General features: G+C 37.9%; 1 protein-coding gene across 1 annotated transcript in view; it reads right to left on the bottom strand.

Annotated features, from left to right (window-relative positions):
- Positions 1-1,863: 1,863 nt before the first annotated feature.
- hus1 (HUS1 checkpoint clamp component) overlaps positions 1,864-24,365 on the bottom strand; it is a 34,985-nt gene continuing 12,483 nt past the window's right edge. The window contains exons 3-8 of the mRNA XM_048610729.1: positions 23,513-23,689; positions 22,452-22,559; positions 19,544-19,618; positions 10,677-10,776; positions 8,234-8,365; positions 1,864-5,184 (exon numbers count right to left, since the gene is read on the bottom strand). Of these exons, the coding sequence (XP_048466686.1) occupies positions 5,102-5,184; positions 8,234-8,365; positions 10,677-10,776; positions 19,544-19,618; positions 22,452-22,559; positions 23,513-23,689 (675 nt within the window). The 3' untranslated portion in view covers positions 1,864-5,101. The remainder of the gene's footprint in view (positions 5,185-8,233; positions 8,366-10,676; positions 10,777-19,543; positions 19,619-22,451; positions 22,560-23,512; positions 23,690-24,365) is intronic.

A 24,365-nucleotide genomic window follows, 5' to 3' on the forward strand; every position in this document is an offset into this window, starting at 1 on the left:
TCTGATGCTGCTTGGCCTGCTGTGTTCATCCAGCTCTACACCTTGTTTTCTCAATGTATGGACAAATTATTTTTGCATACAGAAAACAGGGTCATGAATAAATGTCATTTTGAGCACACAGAAATAAATCATATTGTGAGCCCATTAAATAATATTAAATTGGCTGCTTTTTTTTTAGCACAATTCAGATTATTTAATAATGATTACCGAATCACTGAATCATCTTTAATGTTGGCCAGTGTTCTGCATTTTATAGGCATGCGTTGAGCATGATCAGCATATTGCCTGTTGTAATGGTCAAAGGGATGTGTTATTTGTATAGTCTGCTAGTTGTTGGGATGTATGATCTGTATCAGACCAGTACTGAAACTCAAAGACCACATTGTTCATATGTTTGTCAGGCAAAATGCCTCATTTTGGCTGAATGGCAGCATTTTGTTGGTAGAAATTATTACTCATGCCTTCATTGCAAAATAGCAGCAAGTGATGGTCAGTTTCACCTGATGCTCAAATTTCTGAGTCACTGATACCTCCCAGGTAATCTGAAGCAGACTGGGCATTCATCAGGGTCAGAAATGGGGGCCGTAAGCCCATTCATGAGTTTGTAAGATATACACTGAATGATAAATTGATTATTATCACTGTTATCATTCAGGATAGCTGTGATACACTCTGTCTTAGCATCAAGCTTACACAGCGAGCAGATTACTAGGGCCCAGTTCACAAAGTTGCCAATAAGATTGCTATTGTTACACGTAGAACTCGAGAGATTCCAACACGTACATTGACCCGTGAATGTGGACTTACTTATTGTGGCAGATTTCTCAACTAACACCTGAAGGAGACTTGTTTGATTTCTCCTTTTCAGCATTAAATTTGAGTGTAAATGGTTATTAAGCTGTGAAAAGGAATTCTTCAATATAGCTGTGGATTAAGATAACACAAATGTGTTGTTCATGAATCAGAAGTAAACAAGTGGTTATTCCATTGAAGATGTGCTTCTCATGGTACCTGACAAAAGATGTTAGCAATAGCTGGGTTGAGAGGAGATCTCATTGGAACATAATCTCTTTGGGCAACTGCGCAAATTGCTAATATCATCACTGTCATTTTTATTGTTGGATAATTATGAGCAGAAAATAAGAAAGCAGAGACTGAAAAACTGTACATTCTTTAGAAACAAGACAATGTAGAGACACATAGGAACTTAAGCAACTTGCCACCAAAAATGCTTGCAGGCAATCACCATTCTGTTGAGTGACACCACAGTGGAGTGAAGGAGAATGTATTGTCAGCGAGCAACAGACTGAGCTAAAAGCCGATGGTTGAACGTAAATTTGAGTAGCATCGCATTCATATTCCTTTATGTAGAAAAACATAATGAGCACTGCAGAATTTCATAACTTTTAAACAACCAAGCAAAATTCTAAATTCACTGCCTACAAAGGAATACTTGGTCCTATTCCTATTTCTACCCAGTTACATTCTAGCTGTAGCAATCAATATGCTGTCGAACCATAGCTTCTTCCAGTTATTTCTGTTGTTAAAATTTATATTTTCAAAAAATAATCTGGATCTGAAACAATCACTGACAACATGCAAAATCTGAATGGCATATTTTGTAAATCAAAATACTGGGAGATGGTAATGGCAATCTGTATAGGTAACAGGATGTCATTGTCTTCAACTTAAATTTGATTTTGACTCGAATATTGTCTCGTCATTTTTTTGAAAAAAATTCTTAGAATTTCTTGGAGAAATAAAAACTAAAAAACCCCATGATTTAATCGAGTTGGTATTACTTCCAAGTCCTGCAGCTCATACAAGAATGCACAATAAATTCAATAAATTTAATAATTTCTAAAGATGAAAGAATATTTCCACCTCTATTTTATTTGTGACAATGTATTTTACATTGCATTTAATGGAAGTGAGAAACAGTAGAAAAGAAATTAAAATTAGGATAGAAACCATTCCCTTCAACAACAATAATTACATTTTCCACAAATCATTCAAATTACTGTGCACAATCAATGCAGCAAATCTGAGATACTTAGCAATGGGAAGGGATTGCAACAGGTGGGATGGAAAATTCCAGTCCTCTATTTGTAAAGACGTCATACAGAAGCCTGAAAAAAGAATTCTGGCAAAATTGCTTTTTCACAAGCTGGGGACACTGTTGACACAGCATTTGAAACATTCATTTGTTCACTGACACTTTTAAAAAAATAGATTTGCAATGTAATTGAATCAGGTTACAAAATAACTTAGAAAGGACAACAGAAATTGACTTGTGTTATGACAATGTGGTGGTAACTGGTCATAGTTTGAAAAATATAAATAGAGATGTACTAGAAATCAATGGTTTGAAACCTCTCTCTCCTACAATGTCAATGGTTTCCACTAACAAAACAGAATGCTGCCTTAGTCTGAGGTTTTTTTTCTACATTTTCCCCCCCAAAGGCCCACAGACTTCTTTTTATTTAGTGAGACAGAAAAAAAAGGATGCCTTTGTGAATAGACTGGATTCTGTGTATAAATATATTCTATCCACCATCAGGAAAACACCCATATGGAAGCAGGTATGATTGATGTGTTCAAAATAATGAGGGGTTCAGACAGAGTAAACAGGGACAATCTATTCCTATTGGCGCATATATCAAGAACCAGGGCATTGATTGAAGGCAATTAACAAAGGAGCCAATAGCAACCTGTTGAAAAACCTTTTGTTGGCAGCAGTTAGGATTCAAATTGCATGACAGTCATAGAGGCCGATAGCACAGAAAAAGGCCCTTTGGCCAATACAGTCTGTGTCAGTCAAAACACAGCATGTAACAATTTTAAGCCCATTTTCCAGCACTTGGTCCATAGCCTTGTATACCTGGACATTGCAAGTGCACATCAAAATACTTTTTAAACATTATGAGGGCTTCTGCCTGTATCACCCTTACAAGCAGTGAGTTCCAGATTCCCACTACCCTCTGGGTGAACAAGATTTTCCTCATATCCCCTGTAAACCTCCTGCCACTTATCTTAAATCTATGCCCCACCCCCACCCCCATTCCAGCAATGATCTCTCCTCTCCCTTCAGTGTCCCACTACCCTGACAGATTTACCTACAAGTATCTGCTCCCAGTCCACTCTGGCTGAATCACATCTGATCTAATCACCTTCCCCCAGTTTAGAACCGTAATTTCAGACCCATCCTTGTCCTTTCTCATAACAATCTTGAATAGTTAGGATTATTGTCTGCAAAACGCTCCTCCACTGACACTTCAACCACTTACCCAGCTTCATTGCCTTAAATTATGGACAGACCATCTCTTGGAAGGCCTTTGACATGCTGGCTTTAAGAAGCATTTTAAGACTTCTGCACACATTAAGACTACCAGTTAATGTTGAGGAAGTCGAAATCCCTCACAACCACTACGCTATTACTTTTACATTGCACTGAAATTTGTCTACATATCTGGTCCTCTATTTCTCTCTGACTGTTAGGGGAATTATAATACTCTACCAGAAACGTGACTGCTCCTTTTTGGCTTTTAACTTCTAACCATATGGATTTATTTGAGGAGTCTTCTTAGATGTCATCCCTCCTTACTGCTATATTGATTTCCCTGATCAATATTACAACAGCCCCTCCTCTTTTAACTCCTTCCATGTCTCATCTGAAAGCCCTACATCCTGGAATAGAGCTGTCAATCCTGCCCCTCTCTCAACCATGTCTCAGTGATAACAATGACATTGTATCCCATATTGTAATTTGTGCTTTCAGCTCATCTGCCTTGTTTATCAGACTCCATGCATCAAACTAAATAACATCCAACCTTGCCAAACTCCCTTAAGCTTTAATTGGCTATTATTTTCAATGCCCTTGCTACATCCTCTAATTTTGGCCATGCATCTCTCCTTGCTGAACCTTCTCTCAGGATTCCATATCCCTGCCAAGTTAGATTAAACCCTCCCCAACAACACTAGCAAACCGCCCCCAAGGTTGTCGGTTCCATTCTGGTTCAGATGCACCCCATCCAACTTGTACGCTCCCTCCTTCCCTCCAATCGATCTCAATGTTCCAGAAACCTAAAGTTTCCCCTCCTGCACCATCTCTCCAGTCATGCATTCATCTGGACTGGCCTCCTATTTCTACACTCACAATCACATGGCACCAGAAGTAACCTAGGCATTATTACGTTTTAGGTCCTGCTTTTTAGTCTACTTTCCAGCTCCCTAAATTTGCTTATAGAACCCTATCCCTTTTTTTTACTTTTGTCACAAGTACCAATATGTCCCACACTCTCTCCCCTCCCCCTTCAGAAAGCGTGTCTGAGAGTTTACTGGAGACTGACTCAATTAGGGTTTTCAAAGAAGTTTTGAATAATTATTTGAAGAGAAAGAATTTGCACAATGATAGGAAACACCATGGGACTAACTGAGTTGTTTATGCAACTGGACCAAATGGCCTCTTGTAACTCTTCTACACTTGAAGTGAATGTATTTTGTTTTTTTTATTGGTAACATAAATAGTGAAAATAATTTTGATAATGTTTTCGGTCTTGCATCTTCAATAAATAAACAAATTGGCAGTAATACAAAGGAGGAAGAAAAACCAAACAACAACATAACTGAAATTGTAACAAATTATGCACAAAAGACTAGAAGTATATTTTAAAATCCAACGATTGCTTTGATATGAAAAATAAAGAACATGCAGCAAAGCAAAACTCCATAGAAGATCTTTTTAGTTCTTTTTTAAATTACTATTTTTCAGCTCTGAAACCACATATACATTAATAAGACAGGTTGGAAAATTGAGTTTCATTTTCAGTAGCTATTGAAAACTGGATGAAATCAGATAAGTCTATCAAGAAAAGTAGAAAAAATATTGAAACATTCTATGCTGAATTGAAAATTAGGCACTAATTACCAAGCAATAATCTTTCCAAGATCTAAAAACAAAGGCTATTGCAACGTCAAGTCCAATTATTGGCACCACATTTAAATGTCTTGTCACAGTGAGGACTTCTCAGACAGGATGCTCTTTCATTTCAAGAAAGGATGCAGGTGTCCATGATACTTTTAGATGTTAATGTGAACTCTCTCAAGCAAGAGCTGGAATAAAGTACTGAAGAGACACATCTTCATGCAGTAAAACGAAGTGAATAATCTTGTTAGTCACTATATCTGTAAAGAAATGCATAATATTATTGAAATATTTATAAATGTACCAAATTTAACAAGTTTCAAATGTACAATCGTAAAATAAAACAAGCATTTGCTCATTTGTTTAAAATAGGTTACCATCGATATGAGAATTAAAACTTGCCACTATATACAGGAAGTAATTTTTCCAACTCATCTGTGACAAATGTGTAACTGGGCTTGCTTTGCACATGTGATAAATCATTAGTAGTCCTCACTGAAAAAGGCTGAATGTCCTTGAGACTTATCAGTCCTCAAGAACATAAGAAACAAATAGGAATTTTGACCCTGCAAGTCTTTTCTACCATTCAATGAGGTCATGGCTAACCTTCTACCTTAATTCATATTATGCACACTCTGCATTGCTTAATTCCCTATGTGCACAAAAATCAGTCAACCTCTGTTTTGAACATACTTGTGTACTTTGTATCAACAGGAAGGATGTCAATGCGATGGAAGCAATTCAGAGAAGGTTTACTAACCACTACCTGGAATGAGTGGGTTGCCTTATGAGGAAAAGCTGGACAGGCTAGGCCTGAATTCTCTGGAGTTTAGAAGAGTCAGCAGTGATTTAATTGAATCATAAGATCCTGAGGAGACTTGACTGTGTGGATATTGAAAGGATGTTTCTGCTTGTGGGAAAAGTAGGGGTAATTTTGTAAAAATAAGGGGTTGTCCATTTAAAACATTTTTCTTGCAAGAGGGTTGAGTGTCTCTGCCTGCTTCCACACTGTAGGGATTCTATGATTCTTTGTAATTCGCTTCCTCAAAAGGCAGTTGATACAGAATCTTTAAATATTTTTAAGGCAGAGCTAGATACAATTTTGGTTATCAAGGAGCTGAAAGGTTATCAGGGATATGCAGGAATGGTGAGTTGAGGTTAAAATCTGATCAGCCATGATCTTATTGAATGACGGAGCAGGCTCAAAGGGTCGAGTCATCTTGTTCTTTGTTCACATGTTAGCCCTCAGGAGTACAGAATTCCTCCTGTGTGAAGAAATTTCACCTCATCTCAGTTCTAGATAGTGGACCCCTTATTCTGAGAGTCTATCACAGAACTCCAAACCTATGAACGTATGAAGATGTTGTTACTGCTTTAGTTCAAGTCCCTTTGTAATAAATGCTAATGATGATGTGTCTTTCTAACTGCTTACTGCACCTGCTTTTTATCTTGTGTGATTTGTATGCAAGGACAGCCAGGTCCTTTTCAATACTATCTGTCTCTCATCATTCAAAAAATATTCTTTTTCAATTTTCCCACCAAAGTGGTTAACTTTGCATTTCACCAACATTGTATTTCCTAAGCTACTTTCTCGCCCACTCTTTCTCTTCACCAATATCCCATTGGAGCCTCAGGGAGGTGATGGCCTAGCATTAATGCTAGACTATTAATTCAGAAACTCAGCTAGTGTTCTGGGGACCCGGGTTTGAATCCCACCACAGCAGTTGGTGGAATTTGAACTCAAGTTTAAAAAATCAGGAATGAAGAATCTGATAAAACCATTGTCGACTGACAGAAAAACCCATCTGGCCCACTAACGCCCACCAGGAAAGGAAATCTGCCATCCTTACTTTGCCTAGCCTACACTTGACTCCAAACACACAGCAATGTGCTTGACTTGCAACTGGTCTCTGAACTGGCCAAGAAAGCCACACAGTTGTACTAATTGCTATGAGGTCCCACCAAAGAAATTAAACTGGACATCAACCTGAGCACTGGAAAAGACAATGGCAGAAGCAGCCCAACAACACTGCAAAGTCCTCCTTACTAACATCTGGGGGCTAGTGCCAAATTTGGGACAGCTGTCTCACAGATGAGTCAACAGCCTGACAGTCATACTCACGGAATCATATCTTACAATGTCCCAGTCACCAGCATCGCCATCCCTGGATATGTCCTATTCCATCAGCAGAAAACACCCAGCAGAAGTAGCAGCACAGTGTTATATGGTCAGGAGGGACTTGTCCTGGGAGTCCTCTACATTGGCTCTGGACAAAATGAAGTCTCATGGCTTCAGGTTAAACATGGGCAAGGAAACCTTCTGCTGATCACCCTCCCTCAGCTGAAAAATCATTATTCCTCCATGTGAAATAACAGTTGGAGGAAGCACTGAGGCTGGCAAGGGTACAAAATGTAATGAGAAAGTCTGCCTTCACATTGAGAATATCCTCCATCACGTTGTGTGACATTATCACTGTGCTAAATGGGGCAGAATTTGAACAGATCTAGCAACTCAAGACTGGGCATTCATGAGGCACTGTGGGTCATCTACAGCAGCAGAATTGTACTCCAGCACAATCTGCAGTCTCATGGTCCGGCATATCCCCCACCCAAACATGACCATCAAGCCAGGGGATCAATCCTAGTTCAATGGGGAGTGTAGAAGGGCATGCCAGGAGCAGCACCAGGCATACCTGAACATGAGGTATCAACCTGGTGAAGCTACCAAACAGCACCACTTGCATTTCAAACAGCATTAGCAGCAAGTGATAGCCAGAGCTAAATGATTCCACAACCAATGGAGTTACAAAGACTACTTGATCCATTAAAAGGACCTCATTGCTACATAAACAATGCCTCAGAAGATTACAAAAAATACAAATGCAAAACTAAATCTCACATGCAACTTGGTTAACGAAAGTAAGCATCAAAAAGAATTTTAGTTTTAAAATTCTGATGAGTTTCAATTGTTCCAGATTTACATTACAGCAATTAGCTCCCTGTTTTAGCTGAAGTTTATTAAATGTTGTGTTAGGCCAACATATTCCCATTTGCAGATGAGTACGTAGAATATCAGGAGACTCTTATGCCAGTCTTCATGCACCATATATATGGGCTGAACGATCTATTGAGGGTCCTCATGGTGAGAGTATCTCACCTGCTTCAAGTCTCACCTGCTTCACAGGTGTGCAATAACATCTCTGAATAGATTGATTAGAGAATGACCCATTCCTATATTGTAAATTCTACCCAAAATCCAACATTGTTAGTCAAAACAGACAAAAATTGGAAAAATTATAAATAACTTACTACATATGGCTTTGCTTGGGTTCACTTGCTGTCCAGCAAGAAACTGAAGAAGTCTCTTTATGTCTATCCGAGCTTCAGCCATGCTTGTTGGATCCCTTATTTGGTAGGAATCAGGTTGCGTACCCTCTTCAACTACCATAAATAAGAATTCATTTGTTATCAGTTGAATTTTAAGGTTTACGCTAAAGCTTACATTAAAAATCAATTTTATGGTCTTTAAAGCAAAATAGATGCTTAATTATAGTAACAGTATCATAGCCAAAAGGAACTGCTCCACACTCAGCAACATTGGACATATCAGCAGATGAGTATAGGTTTCACCTTTTAGATATTAGCTGTAGGAGCCCCCAGTAAAATAAAGATGCATCAAAAGCCAAAGAGGCTGCGGGCCAAATGCTGAAAAATGGGATTTAAGTAGTGAGGTTGTTGTTTTTGACTGGTGCAGAAGTGATTGGGCTGAAGGTCCTTTGTTTAAGCTGTAGATCTCTATGACTCAGCAAAAGATCCAAAATCAGAGGGTAACAAGGTGTAGAGCTGGATGAACACAGCAGGCCAAGCAGCATCAGAGGAGCAGGAAGGCTGATATTTCGGGCCTAGACCCTTCTTCAGAAATGGTTCATCCAGCTCTACACCTTGTTATCTCAGATTCTCCAGCATCTGCAGTTCCTGCTATCTCCAAAATCAGAGGGTATCAGTTTAGATAATATTACCTTCAGGAAGGCAATAGCTGAGGTGATTGACGTCTTTGTTTGATATACAAAACTTGAATTTCATGACTCAGTGTTAATACGGAGCATGTATACACGTATTTTTCCCACCATTTGTTCCATGTTTTAGCATTCAGCAGTCATTTAAAAGCAACAAAACTGAGTCAAGAGAATAACAGAAAACAAGTAAAGTTATTGCAAAATAGAAAACACAAAATGTTGAGAACAGCTAATCAATAAATATGTTTCTCCACCATTGCCCAACAGGACACTCCCCTCCAAGTATGAAGAACATGTATCTGCACACACACACATACTATTGGTTTACATATATAAAGATAATAAGTAAAACAGTAGAGCAAATCACCTTTAAAATGGGACAAAAGCATATTAGGAACTGGAATCCAATCTTCCAGTAGTACATTGTCTACAGTGTACAGTCATCTTGTTCAAGTTTATATCTCAATGTAGAAAGTCATCATAAGTATGGCACAGTAGACACCTTTACCTAGCGTTCGACAAAACTTTTTCAACTAAAGCAATGATCCGTGCTGGGGCCATTGATGTTTGTAATTTATATAAATAAATTACATGGGGGGGCCAAAAGTAATATTTCCAAACTTGTCGATGACAAGACTAGATGGGAATATAAGTTGTGTGAAGAACGTAAAGAGGCTTCAAGCGGACTTGAACGGGTTAAAATAATGGCTAAGAATATGGTAGATTAAATATAATGTGAATTAGTATGAAATTATGCGGTATTACAAGTGTAATTTGTCAATGTCAAGACATTAGAAATGTATTAATGTTTGAAGGAACTTGGATGTTCTTGTTCATGAGTCATTAAAGGCTGGCATGCAGGTCCGGCAAGCAATTGGGTAGGCAAATAATTTTTGATGTTCATTGCAAAGGGATTTGAATACAGGAACAAAAATGTCTTCCTGCTGTTGTATAGAGCTTTGGTGAGACCACACCTGGAGTATTGTGTACTATTTTGGTCGCCTGATCTAAGGAAGGATATACTTGCAATAGAGGGAACGCAATGAAGGCTCACGAGACTATTCCCTGAGATGGTGAGATTGTCTTATGAGAAATTGAAGAAACTGAGTCTGTACTTTCTAGAGTTTCAAAGACTGAAAGGTGAGCTCATTAAAATGTACAAAATTCTTACATGATACAATAGGATGGATGTAGACAGAATGATTCCCCTAGCTTGAGAGCCTTGAGAAAGATGACATAATCCCAGAAATGGGGTAGATCAGTTAATATTGAGATGAGGAGTTTTTTTTAACCAGACAAATGAATCTTTGGAATTCTCTTCTGTGTGCTGTGGAAGCCCAATTGAGCGTGGTCAAGACAGAAATGGCACTAAGGGATATGGAGATAGCGCAGGAAAGTGACATTAAGATAAATGATCAACCATGTTCTAAATGAATAGCAGACCAAGCCCAAGGGGCTGAATGGCCTACTCATGTTCCTGTGAATATGAATACATGTTTACTGAAAATTTGGTAGTTTGGCAAACAAGTTTTAAACTCTACCATATCTTGTTTTCTATTTGCACAAATATTCTCATGGAAGTATTCTTATACTGGAATTCCATTGCTAACAACATCGTGGGTCTACCTACAGCACATGGACTGCAGTCGTTCACGATGACTGCTCATCACTCCCTTCTCAAAGGAAGCCAGTCAGCGATGCCCATGTCCCATGAGTGAATGAAGAAAGTTACTTACCCCATGGAGGATTCCCAAGTTCTTTAAAATGTGTTGTCACTGACACCAGATCAGTATCAATTTTCAAATTCATTTCTCCATTCTGATTGGCTTCAATGATCTGAAATGTAAAAATCTACAGATGCATCACTTAAATTTATCACTAATGCCAAGACTGAAAATACCTACAAGTTGCTGAACACATACTTCTCCTAAGTCATGCAGCTGAGTTAACATGACAGTTCTGAGACAGGGCTATGGCTAAATTTATGAGGGCATTGGTTGGATGTAGTAGCTGAAGCAATCCAGTTGTTGCTCTATTCAACTATGCTCAGGAACAGCATGCAATCCCCCTGCTGGATCTCTGCCCTTCCCTTTTATGAATCCAAATTGATCAAATGAAGGCACAGAGCTTTCTGAACCACCAAGTCTATTAAGCTACTAAAGATGTGCATGCCAAACTGAATCACAAGGTATACATGCGCAAATATAAACCAAGTCAATACAATTTTGTATGATCTAAAAATTATTTTGATACTGCAATTTCATTTGCTTCAAAATATAGCACAGATTGAATTCCAATCAAAGCAATGATGTCACATTGGATAAACAGGATTTTTAACCAAAATGGAACATTTTTTCAGTCCCCTGTATTAAGACTGTTATGACCAGCTGAGAAGTGGTGAATTGGCTCCCCTGTTTTTAAACACCATCTTGGTTGTTTGCAACAAACATTTTTATTTATTTTTAGCATTTTTAAATAAAATGCAATGTCAAATATACACATAACACCTGCACAAGCTTTTAAAGAGGAAAATGTCTGGTCCAGAGAGGAAGAATAAACAGATGGGGCATTTAAAAGCTCCTAGAGTTCTGGAGGTTTTAGATTTTGTCTCGAGATCAAGTCATTTACTTGGTGATTGGTATCTTCAATATGAGCACCATTTATATATATCTTGGTGAATGGTTATTTCTCCCATTTGTTTTTTCACCAAATATTGTTTTCAAAAGACAGGAAGGAAATTGGCTGAGAGAGATTCTTCCAGTCCTTGCTGTTACCAATCTATATTTCTTTAACTCTTGTTTTGTCTCAAATATAGTTTATTTGTGTATTCCCATGTCTGGAACTGTTGTTTTTCCTCACACTCGACATCTTACAGGCATTATATCACATCCATTATGTGCCAACTATCAGGTATGTGCAATCCGAAATAGAAGATACTAATTTCTTTATGCTTCACTCAGTTGACCAGCTTCAATGTCTTTGGATAAAATGATAACTACAGTTCATATTTTTCTTTATTCATTCACGGCATGAGGGCATTGCTGGCTAGACAGCATTTATTGCCTATCCCTAATTGCCCAGACCACAGTTAAGAGTCAACCATGTTGCTGTGGGCCTGCAGTCACATGTAGGCCAGACTAGGTAAGGATGGCAGTTTCCTTCCCTAAAGGACATTAGTGAACCAGGTGGGTTTTTCCAACAATCAGCAATGGATTCATGGTCATCATTAGATTCTTAATTCCAGATATTTATTAAATTCAAATTCCAGCATCTGTCGTGGTGGGATTCGAACCCTGGTCCCCAGTACATTGTCTAGGTCTCTGGATTAACCGTCCAGCGATAATACCACTAGGCCATCACCTCCCCATCATTTAATCTACACTAGTTTCTTGAAATTGCATCAACCTGTGATCAGGCAATGGCTGCAGTTATTTTAAGTTACTGTTGTTCTTTTTTAAAACAAATTTAGTCCAGGAAAGATCTCAGGTACTAAAATCAGATGGTGGAAATTGAAAATTGATCGATCATGGTGTTACTGCTATCATGACAAGATAAATAAACTGACAATGTACTTACAGTATATAGCTCAAATGATTTTTAAAAAAATAATTTCCAACTTGGCAAGTGCATTTATGTCACTATCAAGGCTTCGCACAGGCTGCTAGTCATATCATTTTAATCGACTGTACCAGATGAATTATATTAAACCAATGTTTCAGGACTGACCAAATGGCAGCAATGCAAGAGGACACTAAATAATTGGATGGGACCTATTTACATTTGCAGACAAATCAGCATATTAGGTTTTACATGAGTAATACTGATAGAATACTAACAGCTCCAATATATTCTAAAACAATTAATTTGTGAAGTATAATAAAAATTTAATACTTAGGATTTTGTACGTTTCTTTCTTAAGAGCATCAACATTCAGAAGACAATGGTAAAGACAGCTTTACATATATTTTCATGCTAACTTCAATAGATTTCACGGTAACTAATAACAAATATATAGGTGAATACAAACCTCAGATATGGCTACTTTTCAGTTTTCAGTGACTACTTTATTATTGTCACTAACTGATGGTGATGCAGTTATTACCTTGTGTTTATATAGTTGTGTGGCATACTGGGACTCTCAAGAAGCAGAATGAGAATAATTCATCAGTATTCACAATAATTAGCAACTCTCCATTAAGTTTAAATCCACTTTAAAGACAAGGAAAACATTAAATTTCTAGACACCACAGTATTTAAACAGACACAGCAACATTTTTTCCCCAAAATAACTGACACTTCTACACACAAAAATCCCTGACATCACATACATCTTCAACAGACTGGTGAAATCAAAGCCATTGAATTTTAATGACATATAAACAAAGTTGGCATATTTTAATCAGGCAATTTTTACTGTTCTATCACATCTCACCTCAATCTCAGATTTAAATATAATATTTTCAATAAAGCTTCAACCACTACATTTTTGCTATATAGAAGCTTCTGACTTTATTGAGCCTTAGAGTTTCCACATTCATTACTTCAGTGGTTTCTAATTTTCCTAGCTCCCAGTTAGTTGAATATTTCTTTGTTGACAGGTTTAAAACTGTTCTCTCTCCTTTGTATACTCTGCTTCTCCTCAAACCCTTTTCGCATTCACTCCCTTTGCCTCCAACCCTTCTCGCTGCTTCCTTCTTCCCCCAACCCCTCTTGCAGCCTCCCCTCGCCTATCCTCTTTTCCACATCCACTCAATCCAGCCTCTCAGCATGCTGTAAGTTGCAATCAGATCTCCTCTCATCCTTCTAAACTCCACCAAGTACAGGCCCAGAGACCTCAACCATTCCTCATCGGACAAGCCCTTCATCCCTGGGATCATTCTTATAAACCTCCTCTGGACCCTCTTCAACAGCAGCCCATCTTTCCTTAAGTAGTCCAGAATTGCTCATAATATTCAAAATGCTGTCTGACCTGAGCCTTATACAGCCTCAGCATTACACTTCTGCTCTTATATTCTCGCCCTCTTGAAACGAATGTCAATGTTGCATTTGCCTTTCTAACTGCCAAGCAAACCTGCATGTTAACTTTAAGCGAATCCTGAACGGGGACTCCCAAATCACTTCGCGCTTCAGATTCCCGAAGCCTTTCCCCATTTAAAAAATTGTCTACCCTTCATTATTATTACCAAAGTGCATAATCTCACACTTTCCCACATTGTACCCCACCTACCGGTTCTTTGCACATTCGTCTAACATAGCCAAGTCCTACTGCAGCCTCCTGATCTCCTCAACATTACCTGTCCTTCCGCCTATTTTTGTGTCATCTGCATAATTTCAGAATAATACCCTCAATTCCTCTGTCCAGATCATTAATGTATAACGTGAATAGTTGTTTCAACACTGACCCCTGTGGAACTCCAGTAGTTGCCAGCTGCCATCCTGAAAAAGACCTCTTTATCCCCACTCTCTGCCTTCTGTCAGTCAGCCAATCCTCTTTCCATGCCAGTACCCCTAACACCATGAACTCATTTTTTTTTTAAGCAGCATCCTGTGCTGCATCCTGTCAAAGGCCTTCTGGAAATCCAAATAGATCATGTCCACTGGTTCTCCTTTATCTAACTTACTCTTTGTCTTCTCAAAGGTAATTCTTACAGATTTATAAGGCATGACCTCCCCTTGATGAAACCACGCTGACTCCACCCTATTTTACTATGCACTTCCGAGTACTCCGCAATCTCATCCTTAATAACAGGCTCTAAAATCTTACCAATGACCAAGGTCAGGCTAACCTGCCTCTGGTTTCCTGTCTTCTGTCTCTCTCTCTTTTTAAACAGAAGTGCTACATTCCCCATTTTCCAACCCTCTGGCACCCTCCTTGATTCCTGAAAGATCACCAGCAATGCTTCTACAATTGCTTTAGCTATTTCCTTCAAAACTCTAGGATTTGGTCCTTCAAGTATAGGTGATTTATTAACTTTCAGACATTTCAGCTCCTCCAGCACCTTCACCTTTGTTATGGCCATTGCACCAACCTCTGCCCCTGACTCTCTTGAAATTCTGGATGTTGCTGGTGCCTTCCATTGTGAAAACTGATGCAAAGTACCTGTTCAGTTCCTCCACCATTTCTTTGTTCCCCATCACTACTTTTCCAGCCTCTTTTTCCAAAGGTCCAATGTCCTCTCTTGCCTCTCTATTACCTTTTAGATATCGAAAGAAACTCTTGCAATCTTCTTTTAGATTACCAGCTAGCTTACTTTCATATTTCATCTTCTTCCGTCCCAGTTGCGTTTTTAGTTATCCTCTGCATTAGTCTGGCTCTGGATTATGGGTGTAGTAACATTACTACTATGTCACTTCCCTCATCCACATTTGCCACTGATAGGATCACTTAGAGATTCAACCCATCTTATTTATGGGACAAAATTTGTCTTATTGGTGTCCCCTGTGATAGAATTTTCCCAGCTATTTTGGAAGCTCTCAGGGAGGATTTTGTGAGCTATCCTTGTCTATTTTGAATGCTGAGAAAGCTGCATAAATACATTTTCGTGACGGTGATTTTCCAAAATGCTGCCACAAGTCCTGGAACTTTCCTACTTGGAGCCCGGGACTCTCCTCACTAACAGATACCAGGAATCCATCAGTGAGCCTAAACTGCAACCCAGTTTTTCAAAATTGCCAGATTCCTGCAAAACATTGGTTTCAGATCAAAGCATACCCTCGTGTTCTTACTGTCAATGTTAGTAAATAATTCTGGGCTAAATAAATAATTAAACAAATTAATACAAATAACAATAAATAAGTAATCAGTTAATTATTAAATTCCATCTACATAAATCACTCATTTACACTTCTGGACTTTAACCATGAATTGTAAAATTTGGTGACTATACTTATCTAAGGTTCTATATTGACTTGGAGTAAAATTTTAAGATTTTGACCCAGCTATTTTTTTAAACAGTTTAGTTTGAATTTCTGCTTGTGAAACAACTAACAGGTCAGTTGTTTGCAAGGAACTGGTTTTGCTGGCTTAATTGACCTAAGGGACTGGATTAAAGAATAGTGTCTGTTTTAATTACGTAAGATGCAATTCAAGGCTTGTTTGTCGGTATTAAGGAAAAAAATAAAAAGTTTTAATTTAGTAGCTTCAATTTAGTATGAATCCTGTGTTTAGCAAAGAATCATGTATTTTAATAAGTTTACTAACTGACTTTAAATCAAAACAATAGAACAAAACAGTTATTTTAAAAGCACATCCTGATCCTCTGCCATTTACATTTGAGCTTAACTGTTTTAGTATCCTGGGAATGCTGAGTTAAATTGTTTATGACAGTTGATTTTATCAATAGAACGATTAATATTGTACGTACAACTGCTCTGTATTTACAAAGTATGTGTAGCTAAATTGAAATCTTAACTCCTGGATTCTAAAGACTAAGAGACGTTTGTTTGGCCTCAGTTACAGAGATGAGGATGACACTAGATGACCCTCATCTTAATCCAATGGAAAGAGTTTGTTCAAGCCATTTCCTAATAAGAAATAAGAGACCCTTTGAAGTCAGGATAAAGGGTGACAGAGGTGTAATTCTTCTCAGACTTGATTTAATGTAATGTCATTTCACAGACATGAAAAGAAAGGCATAGCCTTTGCTAGCAACATTCAAGGAATCCTGGGCCTTAAAAGATAAGAAGCTTCCATGTTGTCTTCACAGCTTGGTTGTTAAGTATTTATACAATCTTGCTCAATAAATTCTACTTGTTTCATAAGAATTGGTCATTTGTTCCTTGTTAGGTGAAGAACAATTGAGGATCCTGTTGTTATCAATTAAAGCTTAGAAGTTAGAGTCTTTAATAAAAGGATATTATGCCTCATAACCTCTAAAATATAGGCAACCAACCAGCAAAAAATTCTCAATGCCACTTAATAAAATATAATATTTTATTAACTCTCATATGTAACTACACTAAACGTACACACCGATACACTCAAAACAGAATGCCCTGAGTCTCACCATAAACAATTCCATTTGGATGAAATAAATCTAAAGAATCTGACTGAAAATGAAACAATACTACTGTTCCAGAAGACCAATTTAAAAGTCAAATTGTTGATTTGAAGTGCATCCCACTCAGTGAAGTCAGTTTTTAATTTAAGTGTGACTGCAATCATCACACTTCTGCACAGAATGGCAACAGATGCTACTGAACAGTGCAGCATGCTGATGTAAAACCTCATGATTTGGATGAAAAAACTTAGTAGGCACTAACAGTGCACAATGTAAGCACTGACATGAACTGTACCACAAAATTATAAACTTTCCTTAACATTTTTGTTATTCAAACTATTTTATTGCCTACCATCTTTTGTCTACATTTCACCCAGAACAATTGATATTTTGCACAGTTCAACAGTTTTAAAAGAAACAAGAATATTATGAAAATGGATCATAACCCCAAAAGACTGAGACTTTCTTTTAACTTTAATTCCTAAATGCACAGCTCCTAAAAGAACTACAACAGAAAAACTGTAGATTAAATTCACTGACTGTCTGGCAAAGTCCTGTGTTAAGCCGAAGGAATATTGCAAATGTAATTCATCAGAGAAACTTTAAACTAACTGGACTGTGATCTCCTGCGGCTACAAAGATAATAGGGGGCTGATGATCCCCTATTTAACAGCAAGCCATCACTTGTGGATTACAGCCCAACTGCAGATGCATTTTGTATTTTTCACTATGAACAGAACACAGGACAGGGGCTAAAAAACAAGATTCAACTCTAGTGGCATGGACTAGTGTGACTAAAGGCTGTCATGTGTAATAGCCTGCATTCAAGCAACAGCATGCTATGGAGGTCACAGTTGAAGAACTACTCCCGAGTTACCCTTGCGTTGCAGACAGAACCTCTCTTATTCTGTATACTACAAACCAGCTAAAAAAAAGCGAATCAAAACTAAGGAAATTCAATCAGCCTACAAAACCAAGTATCTCAAAATATGCTCGTTCAACTGCCAACATTACGGGTAACGTCCATTGTCATGGTCAACCTGTGTTGCATTATAATTTCTTTTCATGTGCAGTAATGATAAAAGTCAATATTTTTGTTAATTCAAGAAAGCCTGATGAAATTGGCTCCTTTAAAAACAGAAGTTCATTTGATTCGTTTGGTTGAAAGATATCCACAAGGGAAGATATCCATCTTAAAACAACTTTGTTGCAACTGAGGGGATGAGTGAATAGAGAATGTGAACCGGTTCATCACACGCACCCCACCCCCCACCTCACCCGGGAGCTTAACAATTTGGGGTATCCTGCCTGGAACTGAGGCCTAGTCATAACAGTACAGAGGTCTTGCTACAACTGCACCTAATGCACTGCAAATAAATTTAGTCATATTACTAAGGTGAGATGAACTGGCACAGAAGGTTCACTAGGCTGAATCTGATATGAGCAGTTTCTTCTTCAAGGGAGAACTTGAGCAGGTTAGACCTATTCCCATTCAATTTTAGAAGGATGAGATGTGAATTTATTGGAATATATCAAGTTTCAAGAGGTTTGACAGGATAGATGCTGAGAGAATGTTTCCGCTTACGGGAGAGTCTAGAAATGAGGGTGGGGTGCATGGCGTTAAAAATAAGAAATCCCTTATTTCATATTGAAAGGAGAAGGAGCTTCTCTCCGAGAATTATTAGTGTGGAATTCTTTTCTCTAGTGGGCAACTGAGGCTATAGCAATGAAAATATTCAAAGGTGCACTCAATAAAACTTACATCCAAGGGAGTAAAAGGTTATGGGGGTAGGCAGGAAGGTGGTGTTAACGATCTTATTGATTGGCAGAGTGGGTACGATGGGCCAAATGGCTTTCATCTACTCCTATTTCTATCTACTTCAATATGAGTAGGAGTAGGCCACATGGCTCATGGAGCCTGCTCCATCATACACTAAGGGCACCATGGTGGCCCCGTGGTTAGCCCTGCTGCCTCACAGTTCCAGGGACCCGGGTTCGATTCCAGCCTCGTGGAACTGTCTGTGTGGAGTTTGCACATTCTCCCCATGTCTGCGTGGGTTTCCTCCGGGTGCTCCAGTTTAATTCCACAGTCCAAAGATGTGCAGGTTTCGTGGACTGGCTACGCTAAATTGCCCATAGTGTCGAGGGTAGGGGGTGGGTCTGGGTGGGATGCTCTTCAGAGGGTTGGTGCAGACTTGACGGGCCGAATAGCCTGCTTCCACACTGTAGGGATTCTATGATATCTATGATATAAGATATTGGCTATTCTTCTACATCACAACTACTTTTCCACCCTATCTCCACAGTTATTAAACTCTTAGTGTACAAATCCTGTCAGTCTTAGTCTTTGATGTGCTTATTGGCTACATATTCAAGCCCTATGGCTTGGAGAATTCCAAGGATTTGCAGTTCTCAAATGTAAATATTTTGCCTCAACTTCAGTCCTAAATAGCTAACACTAAACCCGTTACTTATCATTTGTACTTCCAAAAAAATGAAATACCTCAAAAATTATTTACACTGTGCTCAGCAATTAAGATAGTAATAGATTCAACAAATGGGAAACAATCTTAATCAATGTAGTTTTTAAGATACAAACTTACAACATGGTTAGCAAGATTCTTCATTCTTTCTACAACACTCCTCATGGTCTTCAGTACTGGTAAATAAATACTGACCTTTAAAATAAATGATAAACAGGTTTAAAAATACAAACCCCAGCTTGAATTATGTTACATAACAGTTCTCTTCAATTACACTAAGCACTAAAAGTTTGAAAACTATGATGTATGTTATACAACCTTTGGAAACAACTGAGGCTTCTGTGACTAAATATGACGCACTCTACGTTGATATTGCAAAAACAAAGAAGTCAGCTGCTAATATAAAAGTTTGCTTTCCAGCTAGCTTTAGATTTTATTCTCTGAAAGCCACCCGCCAGCTTGAAGACTATAAATTCAAAATACTTCTGGAATTCTTTCCCTAAAACTTTCCACCTTTCTATCTTCCTTTAACACGCTCCTTAAAACTCACCTTTTTAACCAAGCTTTTCATCAACTCCCCTCACAATTGACGTTGCTTGGTGCCATATATTATTTTATAATATTCTTACTGGGCATCTTGGGGCGATTTAGTATGTTAAAGGTAATATCTAAATACAATTTGCTATTGTTCTTATTCATTGTTAACAGATGGTACCAGGACTCAACAATCTGGAACACCATTTCCCAGTTCCACGTGCCCTGAAAGTCTGCTCTAATTCCTACTCTCATTTTTCTCCCTTCCATCCAATACTGAATTCAAATTGTGATCTGCTTCCTAACCTCATATACTTATCTTCTCCCATGACCTTCTTCTGTTGTGTGCCTTTTCAAAAGGTTTCCTAAAATCCACATTCACTACATCCACCACACTTCCCCCAATTAGCTTGTCTATTACCATCTCAAATACTTCTGAGGTTTATCAAGCAAAATTTCTCCATTTGAAATCCATGCTATTTCATTATCTTCCTTTTATCCGTTTATAAAGTAATATTATCCATAATTAGATTAACTAAAATTTCTCAAACACTGGTATTAATCTCATCAGCGTTGTGGCGCCTTTCAAAAATGGGTACTGCGATGCCCACCTTCCAGTCCTTCAGCACACTACACTAAACAGCATAACAAAATATAATTTGAGGTCAGTTCAATTTTGACTCTCAGAATTTCTCAAGGTATCCCAATGATTAAAGGATGATCAAATCAACCATGACCCCACTCAATGGCACAGCAAACTCGATGGGCTGAATGGCTTGTTTATGATCCTTTGTTTTATGGTCTTATGGTCTTGCTGGTGGTTAGTGTTCCTTTAGACTTACTAACTTATATCATCTCCTTTCATCCAGCATGACATTACTAATCTAACCTTCAATCACATCATGATTGATATCTATTGCAACATCATTTTCCTCACTAAAGTGATATCATTTCTAAATATATCTTTTGATCATTAAGAAGGTAAAACCTCCTTTCACAGGTCCCATTTTACTTCTAACAATCCTCTTTTTATTCATCTACTTGTAAAGTACTTCAGGGTTCTTATTATTGATTTTGATTTACTTTCCTCATATTAGCTTTTGTTCTATGCATTCAGGGGATGTGGGTGGCAGTGACTGGGGCAGCATTTACTGCCCATTCCCAATTTCCTTGGATCAGGTAGTGGTGAACTACCTTTTTGAACCGCTGTAGTCCATTTAGTGTCAGTACACCCACAGTGCTGTTAGGAAGGGAGTTCCAGGCTTTTGACACAGTGACAGTAGAAGAATGTTGATATATTTACAAATCAGGACGGTGAGTGGCTTGCATGTGGTAGAATTCCAATGCATCTACTGCTCCATCTTTCTAGACAGTAATGGTTGCTGGTTTGGAAGGTGTTGTCTAAAGAGTTTTTGAGAATTTTTGCTGTGCATCTTTTAAACTGTATACACGATTGTGGTCGGTTGGTGGTGGAGGGACTGTAAGTTTGTAGATGGGATGCCAATCAAGTTGCAGTTGTGTCCTGCATGATGTCAGGTTTCTTCAGCATTATCAGAGCTGTATTCATCCAGGCAAGTGGGGAATTTTCCTTATCCGACTCTTAATCTCTGTATTCTACTTTAGTATATTTTTCATTGTTCTTCAGAATTTTTGTAATTCATTCTCATTCTTCAATAGTACACCTTCAACAGTAGGTCTTACATTTTTGCATATCAATCTAAAATTACTTCTAAGACTTTTATTTAATGGGGTATACAAGTCTCTTACTCTTGTAAACAGCTTCCCAGCTCTAAAAAGATACAGGTAAATTTTATCTCAAGTTTTGAAGTGCATCCTTTTGTGTCTTTGGAAAACAATCAAGTACCTGTGATCTTGTTTCTGAGTAAGAAGTAATCTCTTATTCACTAAGCTACAGTTAATGCTTAATGGCAAGCAATTAACATACTGCGTGCTTAAACAGCAAAATATGCTTTCAGCCAAAAGTCACTGCTCTGGAAAAGATATCAAGTCCAGAATCAGGTTTCCAGGAGATGTTCAAACAAATACATATCATCCAAAGGCAGTTAAATGAGGTTGAGATTCAGATCAGCCCTGGATAATGGAAACAACTTAAAGGGCTGAACAGTTTACTCATACCACGTCAAATTTTATTTGTTGTGATTAGAACTATGCTAGTTCAACAAAGTTTGGGACAATATCTATACTAATTGGAACATATATAGTATACAGATTTTGGTGAGGTGGGGAGAGAATGGAAAAGTCCACAAATTGGTAAATATGCAAAGGTGCATAATGAAAACCTTCAGATGGTTGTACAAACAATTTCCTCATGCTCCCAGCTACTGTGCCACTTTTTAAACCAAAGCAAAATTCAAGCACTGGCAAAAGTATTGTTTATTATGTAATTAAATAAACTGAAGTGTGTTGGAAGTATATTTCCATAACTTGAACAAAACCAACACAAAAAGAAACTCATTGTAAAATTATCACTTACATCAAAATCTGGAACACTGGGTTCTTCAAAATCATTCCAAAGCTTTCTGGGGATGATGCTAATGGGAATGTCATGTGTAACAACACGACTGTGGCTGGAGAGGGATGGCTATAAGAGCAAGGAGAAAAGTTATGCTAAGTTTTACAAACAAACTGCAGAAAGTGAGCTTCTGATTTACATTTGCAATTCTACAATGGATTTTTGAAACAAAAAATCAGGTCTATTCGCAGATTTTAGAAAACAATACACACTTGGCTTGTAGTGCTAGAAGTTCTATAAATCCAAATTTTCTTGTGTCATAGATTATAACAATAAATCTCCCTATGCTTCTTTCTTCTTACCCGTGATTGTAATTCTGTGACCCCAAGTTTACTTCTCTAGCTTTGTGTGCCTTCCACTGTGCCTGCTTTTGCTTTCACTTAATAGCATGCATTTTTTTTTTACAGTATCTACATCTCTGATCTTCTGCACTTGAATCTTTTTTTAAACCTTATCTTCCCTCCAATTTCTCTCTTCCAAATATGATCATATAAATGCTCTTTATTACTGTATCACTTCTTATCAGCATGTTTCTGTTCCTCTTTGTTTGCTCTGCTTTTTCTCTCTCCATCAGAAATGTTACAGTATAAATTCACTCCTTTATCCAGTCCTCTTTCGATTAATATCTGGCAGAATCAGTCGCTAAAACCTTATTCTGTCCAACTAATTAATAATCAGCATTTCAACTCACAAACACCAAGTTCCTTAAAAAAGAAATAAAACAGAAATAATACTTGTGGATGTAGTGGTTTCAGGAATTTAGTTAGTCCCATTCCATATATCCAAAGCATCAAACTACTTGCACAAAATAATAACAAGTGTCACAAGAGGAGCTGAGCTAAAAATGATTGAATGACTGAAAAGCAAAGAGATTCATGGACTAAGTAAAGGAAGACCATCCATCTTCAAAACTACTCAGAAAAGCAGAATGGAATAATGTTTTCACCGTAATTTAGATAACATTAAAGCAATGAATGACAACTTTGCCACTTGATGAAAACTGCCAGCACAACTGCTCTTACCAGTTCTACAGCAATGGTGATACATGGACAATGCTTCATTGTCAGCTTAATTTTCACAGTTTTGGCATTCTGAGCTGTTTTCAAGGATCTTGCAAGGTTTTCAGGCATCAGTTCCAGGTAAATTTCATTATGCTCTGCTGATACTCCTTCAATCTGATACTCATCAAAAAAATTACCCTGTAGGATTGAACAGATCATACATTAAATTGCATGCAATGCAGGATTAAACTTGATAGATTCATAACTACAACTTTATCTTTCCAATGTCCTCTGACCAAAGGATAGGCTCTGTGACCTGTGACTCTCAGTTAAATTTAGGAGTTGCAATTTACCAAATCTACCACATTATACTGTAACCAAGATAGCATGAGAGAAAGGGAAAAGCTTAATAATGTGCACATAAAACTTTGAAACTAGCAGGACAGGTTAATAAAGCAGTTAATTACACATATGGGATCTCAAGCTTTTTAAACAGAAGCATATGTACAAAATCTAATGGATTAAGCTAACACAGAAAATGCTGGAGAAACTCAGTAGGTCTGGTGACATCTGTGGAGAGAGAAACAGAGTTAACATTTCGAGTTTGGTACGCATCTTCTTCAGAAGTGCTCAAAGAAGAATCATACTGGACTCGAGATGTTAACTCTGTATCTCTCACTCCAATAATGCTGCCAGAGGTGCAGAGTTTCTCCAGCATTCAGAGTTTGCTTCAGATTTCCAGCACTCGCACTATTTTGCTTTTATTAAAGGAATTAAGCTAAATTGACATAAGGAGAGATGAGGACGTAGTGGTAATGTCACTGGACAAATAATCTAGAGGCCCCCGGCTGATCACAGGGACCATGAGTTCAAA

This window comes from Rhincodon typus, chromosome 2 (assembly GCF_021869965.1).
Source record: "Rhincodon typus isolate 14 chromosome 2, sRhiTyp1.1, whole genome shotgun sequence".
Taxonomy (NCBI): domain Eukaryota; kingdom Metazoa; phylum Chordata; class Chondrichthyes; order Orectolobiformes; family Rhincodontidae; genus Rhincodon; species Rhincodon typus.